The sequence below is a fragment of the Diabrotica undecimpunctata genome, chromosome 2 (assembly GCF_040954645.1).
Source record: "Diabrotica undecimpunctata isolate CICGRU chromosome 2, icDiaUnde3, whole genome shotgun sequence".
In the NCBI taxonomy this organism is placed as follows: domain Eukaryota; kingdom Metazoa; phylum Arthropoda; class Insecta; order Coleoptera; family Chrysomelidae; genus Diabrotica; species Diabrotica undecimpunctata.
In genome coordinates, this window is record NC_092804.1 from 15,871,281 (window position 1) to 15,883,724 (window position 12,444).

Here is a 12,444-nt window from a genome sequence, read left to right on the forward strand (position 1 = left end):
TATCTAAACAAAGGAAAAATTAAAATTAAAAGTTATAAACAAAAAATACCTTAAACAAACTAAAGAATAAGAGAGTGAAATAAGGTAAAATAACAACTTTTGATAACGGTAAAAAAGATCAATCGTTTTCTTTTTCCTTCTTAAAATACAATAAATTAAGAACAAATTGTCGATTTTCTCTAAAGATAGTAGTTCACGTATTTTTGTTGTTGCACTAAGATCCAACGCCCACGACGCAGCTGATTTAAAACAACAGTTAAAAACTAGTTTCATCTGCAATCGGTTTACAACCAGTTTACAACCTAAATAAAAAACGGTGTTCGCCCAAAAAGCGACTGGTTGTGGTTTTGGATCAGTTGAGTTATAATACAATGTTATCAGCTTATAATACAGTATTAAATAAGACAAAATGTGTGGGTATATAATCAATAAAACAATGCTTTTGTTCACAAAAATATATTTCTTGGCTATCATAGACATTTGTATAAATGACATCATGTTCAGATTTTTCGTTAAATTTTCAATGTGAAAAAGTTTTGAAAAAAGACAGAAAGATTTAAAAATCGTTCATGTCTTTGATGAATTACTTAATCAAAGTATCATGATTGAGCGAAGCAAGGTGCACTGTGTGTTATCTTGGTAAGTAAATATATATTAATTGATAAGAACACCGATAAGAATGCAGTTGTTAACAGAGTATTATACCTTCAAATATATATATATCTATATATATATATATATATATATATATATATATATATATATATATATATATATATATATATATATATATATGTATATATGTATAATGTAAATATATCACATTTAGTTTGGAGGACAAGACAAAAAGCAGCCAAAGCGAGCCTATTGCCGTCAAAATTCTTCGATGTCTATGCGCAAAACTTAATAAATATACAATTACGTGTGTAGCCATCTTATGAGTTTAAAATATGAGTATTTTTAAGCTGCTTTGATGATTTTTTTTACTTCGTATTATTTTAACGTTTATATATATATATATATATATATATATATATATATATATATATATATATATATATGTATATATATATATATATATATATATATATATATATATATATATATATATATATATATATATATATATATATATATATTGTAACAAACCAACCCCTGAGGCTGGCCCCTGGAGCGCGAGGGCGAGCGAACCCCAACATGTGGCATTTCGAGAGTCTGCAAGATGGACCAGTGACCTGAGTGGTCTGCTGACTGTTTTGTATACATTTTAGTTTTACAGATGTGAATAGAACACAAAAAGACAGTATTCGAATTATATTTAGTGAGTTAACTTTTAGCTTTTGTAAAAGAAACACGATTATACAGCTTTATCACATCATCGTAATTTTCATTATAAAATAAACCCTAAAAACACTGAGACCAATTATTATTAGTATAACATCATATTATATGCTCGGCTATTCCACGTATTAATATATATATATATATATATATATATATATATATATATATATATATATATATATATATATATATATATATATATATAAATAATATACCTTTGTACTTGAATTCTAGTAAACAACCGATAATAACTACACACGGACCAGTTTATCTTATCACACCCTATTTGTATTATTTCGATAAGTGTTTTAAATATACGTGATTGCTTTGGTAATTAGTGCTGTTATGTAACAACACCCATATAATTACATATTGTCAAAATTATTTTAATTCTACTCAACGTAATGTTATTTACATAATAACTTAAATTAAAAATGACTGGTTCGTTACTCTGTTAGGTTTTACATTTTTTCTATCGTGTTTATTGCTTTTCTTTGAATATTAATAAGTAAAATAAGTTTCGTACATCGGAAAAGAAGATCGGCGACGAGAAGAAATTGAACGTGGAGGAATGAATAATTTACAGTTAAAATGTCCTTACAGCGAAACTTATTAACCCTCCGTTCATCGGGTGTGGTCTGTGAGTCTAGGACAAAATAAAAATTTTGGATAATTCTCTCATTTTATTTTTTTAAATTTCTACCTTTTCAGTACCTTCCTAGAAACTAAATACCATTCGTTTTTTTTTTATACAAAACTGTTTTTGAAATTTCTAAATAGCTGCTGCATGGCCGTTTGTCCTGACCGACCCCACCCGATCAAATGTGTAACAATATTTGCACTGCTTCTTAGTTGTATTTTTCTTGCAATCTTGTTTCACTTGGTAACCCTGTGCATTTTTGTGAACTGGATTATTCGGTTGTTCCGAGAAAATACGTCAGTTCACCGATAAAAACACTGCCGTATCATATATACCGAAGAAAGGAAAAAATGTGATTGCTGTTTCCACTGTGCACAGAGATGATCGGATTGATGAAGATACTGGTGATCAGAAAAAACCAGATATAATTACTGTTTATAATTCCACAAAGAGTGGAGTAGATGTTGTTGACAGAATGATCACATCATAATATAATGTTTCCAGACATACGAAACGTTGGCCAATGGTAGTAGTTTATAATCTCCTTAATCTCGCATCAATTAATGCATTTGTAATTTACAAAGGCAGCAACCCAGATGGAGAATTTTCCAAAACGCGAAGATTATTCCAAAAAAACCTAGGTATGGAATTCGTACAGGAGAGTATACGACAGAGAGCAGTTGACACGCATTTGACAAAAGCTGTGCGTGCTTCGGCCTTGAGACTCTCAGGCATTGAGGTCGACGTTGCACCAGAGCCCCAGCCAGGTAAGAGAGGAAATTGTAAATATTGCAAAAGACACCAAATAAATGTTGTTTTTCTGTCTTCAACACCGACAGAAAAATCGCAAATATATTACCATCTGCCAAGACAAAGATTCCCCTAGAAAACCAAGGAGTATACAAAATTCCCTGTGGAGAATGCGATAGAGCCTATATTGGACAGACAAATAGAAGGATCCAAGTAAGACAAGAAGAACATCGCAATGCCATCGAACGAAAAGAAACGACGTCATCCCTAGCCCAGCATTCTTTAGCTACAGGACACAAAATTGACCTCAAACATACGGTAATGTTAGCGAATGTCGAAAACAAGAGAAAACGAATTATCAGAGAAGCAATAGAAATAGAAAAACAAGAAAATAATTTAAATTCTCGAGACGATGCCCAAAGATTGCCAAAAACATGGAAAACAATTATCCCGAAGAATAACGCAAGAACGGAATCGACCAAGACCCCGCCCACTGACCTGCGCACCGGACCAATTACAAGAGCGCGCGCAACACGCAGTAACTACAAAAGCCAGCTGCCTAACACCCGTAGCGTCACTTCCACTCGAACATCGACAAGAAGCAGACCATCCAGAGAGACTTGAAAATGGCAAGTGAGATCTTGCCGAAACGTCGTCAAAATGGTTTTTATCAAAACCAACAACATTTAACGCGGAGTCAAACCCGGAATACCATTGATGTAACATACAGCTCCCGCGGAAATATCAAAACTAACATATATATATATATATATATATATATATATATATATATATATATATATATATATATATGTATTTTATTATGGCTACCGGCGGAGCCCTACCGGATGGTTTGCGGAGCATTGGGACTCCGCGGAGCACACTTTCGGGTTCCGCGGAGCACACTTAATTACACACACGCAGCACACATCGCGGAGTATTTAATTATTAACGTTAGGCAAAAAATTAATCTGCAACATATTTAGATAATTATGGTTAGTACAAATACGAATATATTAAAAGTATATAGCTAAAAAAGCTTAAAATTAAAAAATACGAATAGTAAATATAGAAAATAGAAAAACGAATACTATGTAGTTTCTTTCGAGAAAAGTAGGGAATATTGCTATATGATAAAACCTTTTACGTATCAAGTATATGCGAAACTTAAACAAGATTTAATATATGACACCTTTTTTCGTACTTTGCATCTTCGTTTTCGTATTGTACCTTCTAGTCTGTTTTACTATACATTCGTTTTTCTTCTGACATTTTAATTCACACATACTCTTCTTCCAGGGTGCAAGCAAACCATTCAAGGAAGTTATAAAAGCCAACATTGGTGATTGCCATGCTATGGGCCAAGTTCCAATCACCTTCATCCGTCAAGTGCTGGCTTTGGTAGCTTATCCGAAACTTCTAGACGACCCTCAATTTCCAGAAGATGCTAAAGAACGCGCAAGAACTATATTAAAGGGTTGCCGGGGTAGCTCACTAGGATCTTATACTGATTCGCCTGGTATTGAAATTATCAGAAGACACGTAGCTCAGTATATCGAGAACAGGGATGGTATTCCAAGCGATTGGCAGAATATTGTGATTAGTGGGGGTAAGTTTCTTTTATTATAAGATTAACGTGTACGATTGACGTTATAAATAATTGATATTTGAGTTTGATATTTGATCAACAAGTGAATAACTCAGTATTCAAAAAAACGGACAAATATGTCGGAACATGCAACAAATATCTAATTCTTAGAACGGAGGACAAGAAGAACATGATGAACATTCTCGGTAGGGGCGTGTGCGTATATGGGGATATAATTAAAGAATGTTCCACGTATTCTTAACACGTGTAGGAGCTGCATTCGCTCGCTAAAATCACTGCGTTGTTCCAAAGATTGTTAAGTAAGTTTCTACACCGTAAGTCAACATTGGGAGCCCGTTTTTTGTGTTTAGATATATCGACATATTAGAAAAGAATTAAATATCGTATATTTTAAGTTCATGGTCTAACTATTGGACAAGATGTACTCGATTGCTACGTCGTTTAGAGGCTTATTGCGGACCAAATATATCAACTACTGGATTTTTCCAAAATTAATTTTTAAATCTTTTTGAAATGGGACAGCAACTCTTAGGCTTCTTTGTGAATATTTTTTTAACATTTATTTCTCAATACGATTGTCTTTATGATATTTTGACTTGCAACATTCTTGTAAAAAAATGTTTTGTTTAGGTGCCAGTGACGCTATCAAAAACGTTCTCAAACTCTTCATATGCCGTACAAATGGAAAGAAACCCGGTGTAATGATTCCCATTCCGCAGTACCCATTATATTCCGCAACTTTATCTGAATTTGATATTGATCAAGTCGGGTATTATCTAGACGAATCTAAGAACTGGGGACTTTCTTTACAAGAACTAGAGGTGAGTCAACTAACAAAGTAAATTAAAAAGCTTCTTACACAGCTTTTTCTATTTTTCATTTTAGAGGTCGATAAACGAAGCTAAAAAGCAATGCACTCCAAGAGCTATTGTGGTTATCAATCCAGGAAATCCCACCGGACAAGTTTTGACCAAAGAAAATATCGAAGAAATTGTAAAGTTCGCACAGAAAGAAAAGCTGTTCATTTTGGCCGATGAAGTATATCAGCATAATATATACGACCCCAACTCAAAATTTCATTCTTTCAAAAAGGTAAGAATAGTTATTATTGGCCACAATTTTATTTGAATGGAAAGAATTTAATAACTAAACACAAGATTAAACACAGATTAAATAACTAAACACAATTAATGAAGGTAACATAATTTTTTCCCTCTTCTTCAAGTGCCATCTCCGCGGCGGAGATCGGTAATCATCATAGCTATTCGGACTTTTGAGACGGCTGCTCTGAAAAGTTCATTTGATGTACGGCTCCCTATGCTTCTCTTTCCCTGCATAATCAGTTGAAGCAAGGTGTATTTCTCTCCACGTGTAATATGTCCGAGATATTCCAATTTTCTTTTTTTAATTGTATTTAAAATTTCTATTTCTTAATTCATCCTTCTTAGAACCTCTTTGTTTCTGACGTGTTCTGTCCACGATATTTTCGGAATTCTTCTATACACCCACAGCTCGAATGATAAGGGTTTTTTCATTGATGTCGCAATTAAGGTCCAAGATTCCATTCCATAAAACAAAGTCGAAAAAACATAACACCTCGCCAACCTAACTCTTAGTTCCAATTTTAAATCGCTTGTACATAGCATTCTTTTCATTTTGTTGAAATTTTCTTTAGCCTTTTCTATTCTGATTTTGATCTCCTGAATGTAATCATTTGCGGAGTTAATCATTGGTCCCAGATATGCATATTTGTCCACTTGTTCGACTCCGTTTATTAGAAGATTCTCGTTATTTCTTTGAGTTTTCGATATTCTCATAAATTTCGTCTTCTTGACGTTCATTTTTAGACCGTAATCTTCCATACTCCGCTATTCTGGTCACCAGTGTCTGAAGATCTTCAATGTTTTCGGCTAAGATCACAGTGTCGTCCGAATATCTAATGTTCTTTAACTTTCTTGTGTAGGTTAAACAGATCATATTTATTTTGAAAGTCTTCGATCTCTTTGCATTTCTCTTCAAAATATTTTTCTTTTTCCTGCTTTGTCATCTTCCTGATCTCGTGGTTTATCTCTCTGTATTTATTGTTGTTCTAGTTTTTAAATTGTCTTCGTTGTTCACTTATCATATTGAGTATCAGTCGAGTTGAGTCGAGTTGAGTCATTCATCTATTCTTCTTTTCTCCTTGCGGAAGTCTTTATTATTTCTTTACAGGGTTCCAATAGACAATGTTTTAGTCGATCCCAGTACTTATCAATATCATTGGTGTTTGTGTTCAATTTGCTGCAGTTTACAAACAGTTCATGTTGGAGGCATTCTTTTACTTTAGGTTCTTTAAGTTTTCTTGTGTCTAGTGTAGGGATTCTTTAATGTCTTTTAATATTCTTAAGGATGAGTGTAATCTTGGCGACAAGTGGATTGTGATCTGAGGCCACGTCTGATCCAGGATATCCAGGATCCGTAGGGGCGTCTTCTAGGGATGTTTTGAATTGACGATGCCTCAAAGCTGATTTTACACGTATAAAGTTCACTATCTTCATGACGCTTTGTATTTTACTGTGATGATTTGGATTTAAACTACAACACAACACACTTTGATGATAATTTGATTATAATTTTACACTATAATTTTATTACTATATTTTGAATTTAACGGCGCTCCGCAAAAAACAAGCTCACGGTCCGGATGCGGACCACGGTCCGAAATTTGGTGACCCCTGACCTAGGACTATCGTGATTTCTCTTGTTTTCGTTATTCTCAGTGCCTCTTCGATATCTCGGTAAAATAATTCCACTTCTTCTCCGTCGGCATTCGCCGTAGGAGCATAAACTTGTATCAAATTCAGTTTGGCATGAGATGTCACCAACTTCAGTACCATTACCATTTCTGAGATAGGGAAATAGCAATTCACCGCTCTATTAGATTTTTTATTAACTATTACTGCCACGCCGTGTCTGTGTTGGCTATTCTCGCTACCGGAATAATATTTTGTGGCTTCATCTGTTGAAAAACAACCTGAGTTGGGCTACGTGGCTTCACTGATACCCAGTACATCGATATTCAACCTGTTCATTTCTTGAATAACATTGTGCATTTTACCAGACTGAAACATGCTCTGAACATTCCAGGTTCCTATTCTAGTGTTGGACAGTCTTATTTTATCATCTACGTTCTTTTGACAAATAATTCGCTGATTAACGACCTGAGAGTCCTTGTCTTCTTCTCCCCTGTCGGATCTTGGCTTCCGAGGGCCATGATCAGTAACGCCGTTATTAGTTTCTAAAACCATGATGATTGTACTAGGGTATCCATGGGGATCTTTAATGTAGTGGTGGTTTCCCCTTGCCTTCTACATCTTTATGCCGTTGACCAAGGTATTGGTTCATCTACCTTCGAGACCGATTTCTCAACCCCAGGACAAAAAGGGACTTACTTAGTTCCATAAACAAATAAAACATTTCCGAGTTTCTTGCCACTATATTGGACTTGGCATTAGTTGCTATATTTAGTGAATGATTTTCTCTAGTATGTTGGCTATATATCTTAGTAAAACAGCTACTGAAGCGCTATATTGAAGTGCTGAAAGCGGAGATACGGATATAGTGTTGTTGCATTTACCTCTTATATAGATAACAGTAGTTTTTTGAAAATTTTTGTCTTGACTTTTTTTCCTAATACGTAAATAATAAACTACTGCTAATATATATAACTATAGACACAAAAACATTAAGCAAAGATAGCTAGGAAATCTTCTAATCTAGGAAAATATTTCTAGGTTATGTATGAAATGGGAGAACCTTACAGAAGCATGGAGCTTGCCAGCTTCATGTCTTGTTCCAAGGGTTACATGGGCGAATGTGGTCTTAGGGGAGGTTATGCGGAAGTCGTCAATATGGATCCAGCAGTTAAAGCCCAATATTTTAAAGCAATTAGCGCTATGTTGTGTTCAACTACTTTCGGTCAATCGACCTTAGATGTTATTATGAACCCTCCCAAACCAGGAGAACCCAGTTACGAACAATTCGAAAAGGATAAGGCTTCAGTTTTGGAATCTCTTAAGGTAAGAATTTTTTAGTCTTAAAGCTAAAGCAAGAAATAAATAAAAAAAAATTGTACAGTTTCTTGTAATGTATCACAACATCAAATTCGTACACAGATGACAACACTGAATGTTATTTTTAGATCTTTGCAGACAATTACATTACATCCTATTAAGCAACAAATACCTTATTCATTTCAACAATAGTTATAGATCCCTCTCATTTTTTTAATTGTAAGTGATGTCACTGGCAACTACTTCGTACTTATAGAAGAAGTAACTCAGTTTGTGGTGTTTTTCTATCTTTTGGTCCAAGGAACGAACCAACTTGTATTATTTAGAATATACACTATATTACTTATTTTTCCTTTATTATTAGTGACTTGTTAAATATGGTATTTATCTTGTAGTTAAGAGCCAAAATGGTAGCTGATACATTCAATTCCATGGAAGGCTTCAGCTGCAACCCAGTCCAAGGGGCCATGTACGCTTTCCCCCAATTTAAACTCCCACCCAAAGCCATCGAAGCAGCTAAGAAGAAAGGTCAAGCCCCCGATGCTTTCTACGCCTTCGATTTATTGGAATCCACAGGTATTTGCATCGTTCCAGGATCCGGATTCGGCCAGCAGCCTGGCACCCACCACTTCAGAACTACCATTTTACCCCAACCCGAAAAGCTAAAGGCCATGTTGGACAAATTCGCCGAATTCCACACTCAATTCTTGAAAAAGTATAGTTAAGATGGAGGCGTTTTTTTACGTGGTATTGACTGTGATCAATTATACTACCGTAATTGTAGCATTTGGCGCTGGTTAGATTCAGATCCATCAGATTTTAGAGAATATATTTTATTGTTATGTGGAAAATGTAATTGGCAAATATTTTATTTTTTTTTTTAACTATTTCGCTACAAATGACGCTTGCTACATAGATTCCCCATGACCGAAATAGATTCTAGTTGATTTAAAGCATCACTATTTTCTTCTGTTCTACTATAAACGACACAAAAAAGTTCTGAAACTGCTTTCTTGTGGCATCTCTAAGTTAAATGTTATGTTTATTTGGGATTGAGCCACAATTTATGAAAGAAACATAATGAAAAAGAGTAAAGTCAAAGAAGCAGCACTCATCCTATTCAATAAAGAAAAGTGTCTAGCAAACCCATCAGCAGAATGTAGCAAGCTTTGGTTGCCAATACGAAAAGAAGTCAAAAACTAAAATATACCGACAAAATAGCGGACTAATAGTCTACAATTCACCAATAGGTATGCAACATACAATACACAAACATATAATCTACGTTAACACACATTATACAAACATATAACACAAAAGAACACACCTAGCAGTCAGCATTTGATATTCCGAGGGTAAAATAAACACCACCCTTAGATTTTTCAACCATAAGCCTGCTGTTGCCTATAAATCAAGGCCAAAAAGTCAACTATCAATTTTTAAAAACATAACCTATAAATAATAACTTTTTGGTTATTCATTTCCTAGAATTTTTAAAATAATCTTTTTTGAAAACGGTTTCCGGAGTGGAAATTGAAACGTCAAATTTTGTTTAGTTAAAAATGTAATTGTCATTACAATAAATTTTCGCTCAATCCCATATAGACATAACATAATTTACTACAAGTTATCCTTTTTTCGGAGGTTCCAGTCCATTTTTTTCTATAATATTTCTTAACACAATTGCTAAGGCAAGAATTTTCCATTGTGAAGTCATTGGAAATCTACTCTGGAAATACTCGACTATATCTATACGGGATATGGTGTTTTATAATATATAATAAGCTACAACTGAAGACTGGGCACCAATATAGGGCCAAGTGCCAATAAGTTCATTTTTAGATTATCATTTTTTACTTTGATTGCCTCGATTGTTCACCGGACTGGTGGACTACCTTTGCTGTAAGTCTATCTTTGTACATAAGAAAAATGCATTTCCAAAGTGCATAGAAAATGAAAAATGTGCAAAATATCGACAGAAATAAGTTTAATTTTGTTACTCGGTAGGTTTTCGAGGTCGCTGAATACAAATATGATAACGACGATCGTGATCGAGCTACCTGGTGCTCAGTGTGGACCTCGTCTCCTTGAGTTTTATGTTATTTTTATTCGAAATCAGTCAAAAGTTATTGCTCGCCGCTAAAGAAAGATAGATATATCACCGATCGAGTGCTCCGCATTTTATCATTTTGCTCACGATGCCTAGTCTATTCTATCTATATTATATCTATGCCTATAAATGATACATGACATTTAACATGTTAAAAGAATGTTTCACGCCATCTCTTGGACCTTAAATGAACTAATATTATAGTCGTGGTACTTGCAAGCTTTATAGGTTGGATTTATATTTTCTTGTTTGCCAGGACCGCCGGAGCGACCCACGGGCTGATAGAAGGTACAATCACCTCGTTTTTCGTCATTTCCTGGACAATCCTTTCAGCTTTCTCTCTCTTCGCCTGTGGTAATCGTCGAGCTGTCTGACGAATTGGCCTTAGCAGTATCAGTTTTATGTTTGAGAACGGTAGTTTTTCCTTCTTTTTTTCTCCTTTCGGTACGAAGATGTTCACGATACCTCAGAAGAAATTTCCTTAATTTCCTTTTCTCGGCCTGGCCAGCAACTGCAAGACTAGCGCATTCGCTAAGGTTACTCGTAACGTCAGACCGTGGGAATCCTTAGGTCATAGATCGTAACAGTGTCTTATTTCTGAAATTTTGACCATCACTTTTAGTCATAGTTCAAAAAACCAAGTTATTACACAATAATAAAAATGTTAAAGTACCTAACCAACTTAGTGCAACTCTGTATCGACAAGTACCGAATATTTAACTATTATAACACATTGCGATATAATTACTTCACTTAGCATACTTCACTAAGATCCAATTGTGTTTCTGTGGCACGTAGCTCGTTATTAATGTCCAGTCTTCAACTTTATTTTATTTATTATACATTTATACTTAAAGAACAAAAGTATTGTGCATCTTTTTATAATTATTTATTAATATATTTTATTTATCTTTATATTTTCTCACTATTTTAGAGTTTTAAGCTTGTTTTGCCGTCCAACATCTGCTATTATACTTAATGACAATAATTGGAATACCAAATAACACGTTTTTGTTCTGCAAAAAATAAAAATAATTAATGATTGAGATACCAGAATACTTTGTCACGGTTAGAGTCAACTTTCTTCAGTAATGAAGATGATTTTATGGCTACCTAACGAGCGAAGCGAATGTATAGACATAATGGTCTAATAGATACTAAAATTTGCAGAAGTAAAATGATGTTCATGTGTTCATTACTGATGGATCAGGGATCAATCTGTCGCCTAAATCTGTATTGTATTAATTGTTATAATTTTAATAGTAAAAATGTACACTGATCTTATTGATTAAAATGAAAATGAAATATTTTTAATTCTAAATGGGTTTTTTGTATCTAAATTCTTATTATTTTAATTATTCAAATGTTAAACAATTTTAATGTAAATAATATTGGACGTTATTTATCATATTTGTACATGTATCAAAATTAGTGTATTTTATTGTTAAATATATGAAGCATCTGTTCTATTTGGAACTGAATTGATACTGTTTTTCATTTTATATTAAAACTAGCTGACCCTCCGAACTTTCTCTCACCTTACAATTAAATAATGTAATATAATAACAGAAGATGAGGTATTAGAGACTATAAAGCGAACAAAGAACAACAAGGCAACAGGTCCTGACAAAATACCTGTAGACATACCGTAGAATTAAATAATGTAATATAATAACAGAAGATGAGGTATTAGAGACGATAAAGCGAACAAAGAACAACAAGGCAACAGGTCCTGACAAAATACCTGTAGACATAACACGGTTAATAGAAGAACAGCAAATTGGAATATTGGTCGACTTATTCAATATAATATGCAGTACAGGAATCATTTCCAGAGATTGGCTGATTGAACATTCATAACACTACCAAAAAAAACCAAATGCAAAATAATGCCAAGACCACCGGATAATAAGTTTAATGAGTCATACGCTCAAAATAT

The 12,444-nt window shown here is 33.9% G+C and overlaps 1 protein-coding gene across 1 annotated transcript in view; it reads left to right on the forward strand.

Moving 5' to 3' along the window:
* LOC140434237 (alanine aminotransferase 1) overlaps nt 1-10,218 on the forward strand; it is a 35,660-nt gene extending 25,442 nt beyond the window's left edge. The window contains exons 2-6 of the mRNA XM_072522339.1: nt 4,034-4,343; nt 4,974-5,164; nt 5,229-5,435; nt 8,117-8,401; nt 8,791-10,218. Of these exons, the coding sequence (XP_072378440.1) occupies nt 4,034-4,343; nt 4,974-5,164; nt 5,229-5,435; nt 8,117-8,401; nt 8,791-9,120 (1,323 nt within the window). The 3' untranslated portion in view covers nt 9,121-10,218. The remainder of the gene's footprint in view (nt 1-4,033; nt 4,344-4,973; nt 5,165-5,228; nt 5,436-8,116; nt 8,402-8,790) is intronic.
* The last annotated feature ends 2,226 nt before the right edge of the window (nt 10,219-12,444 follow it).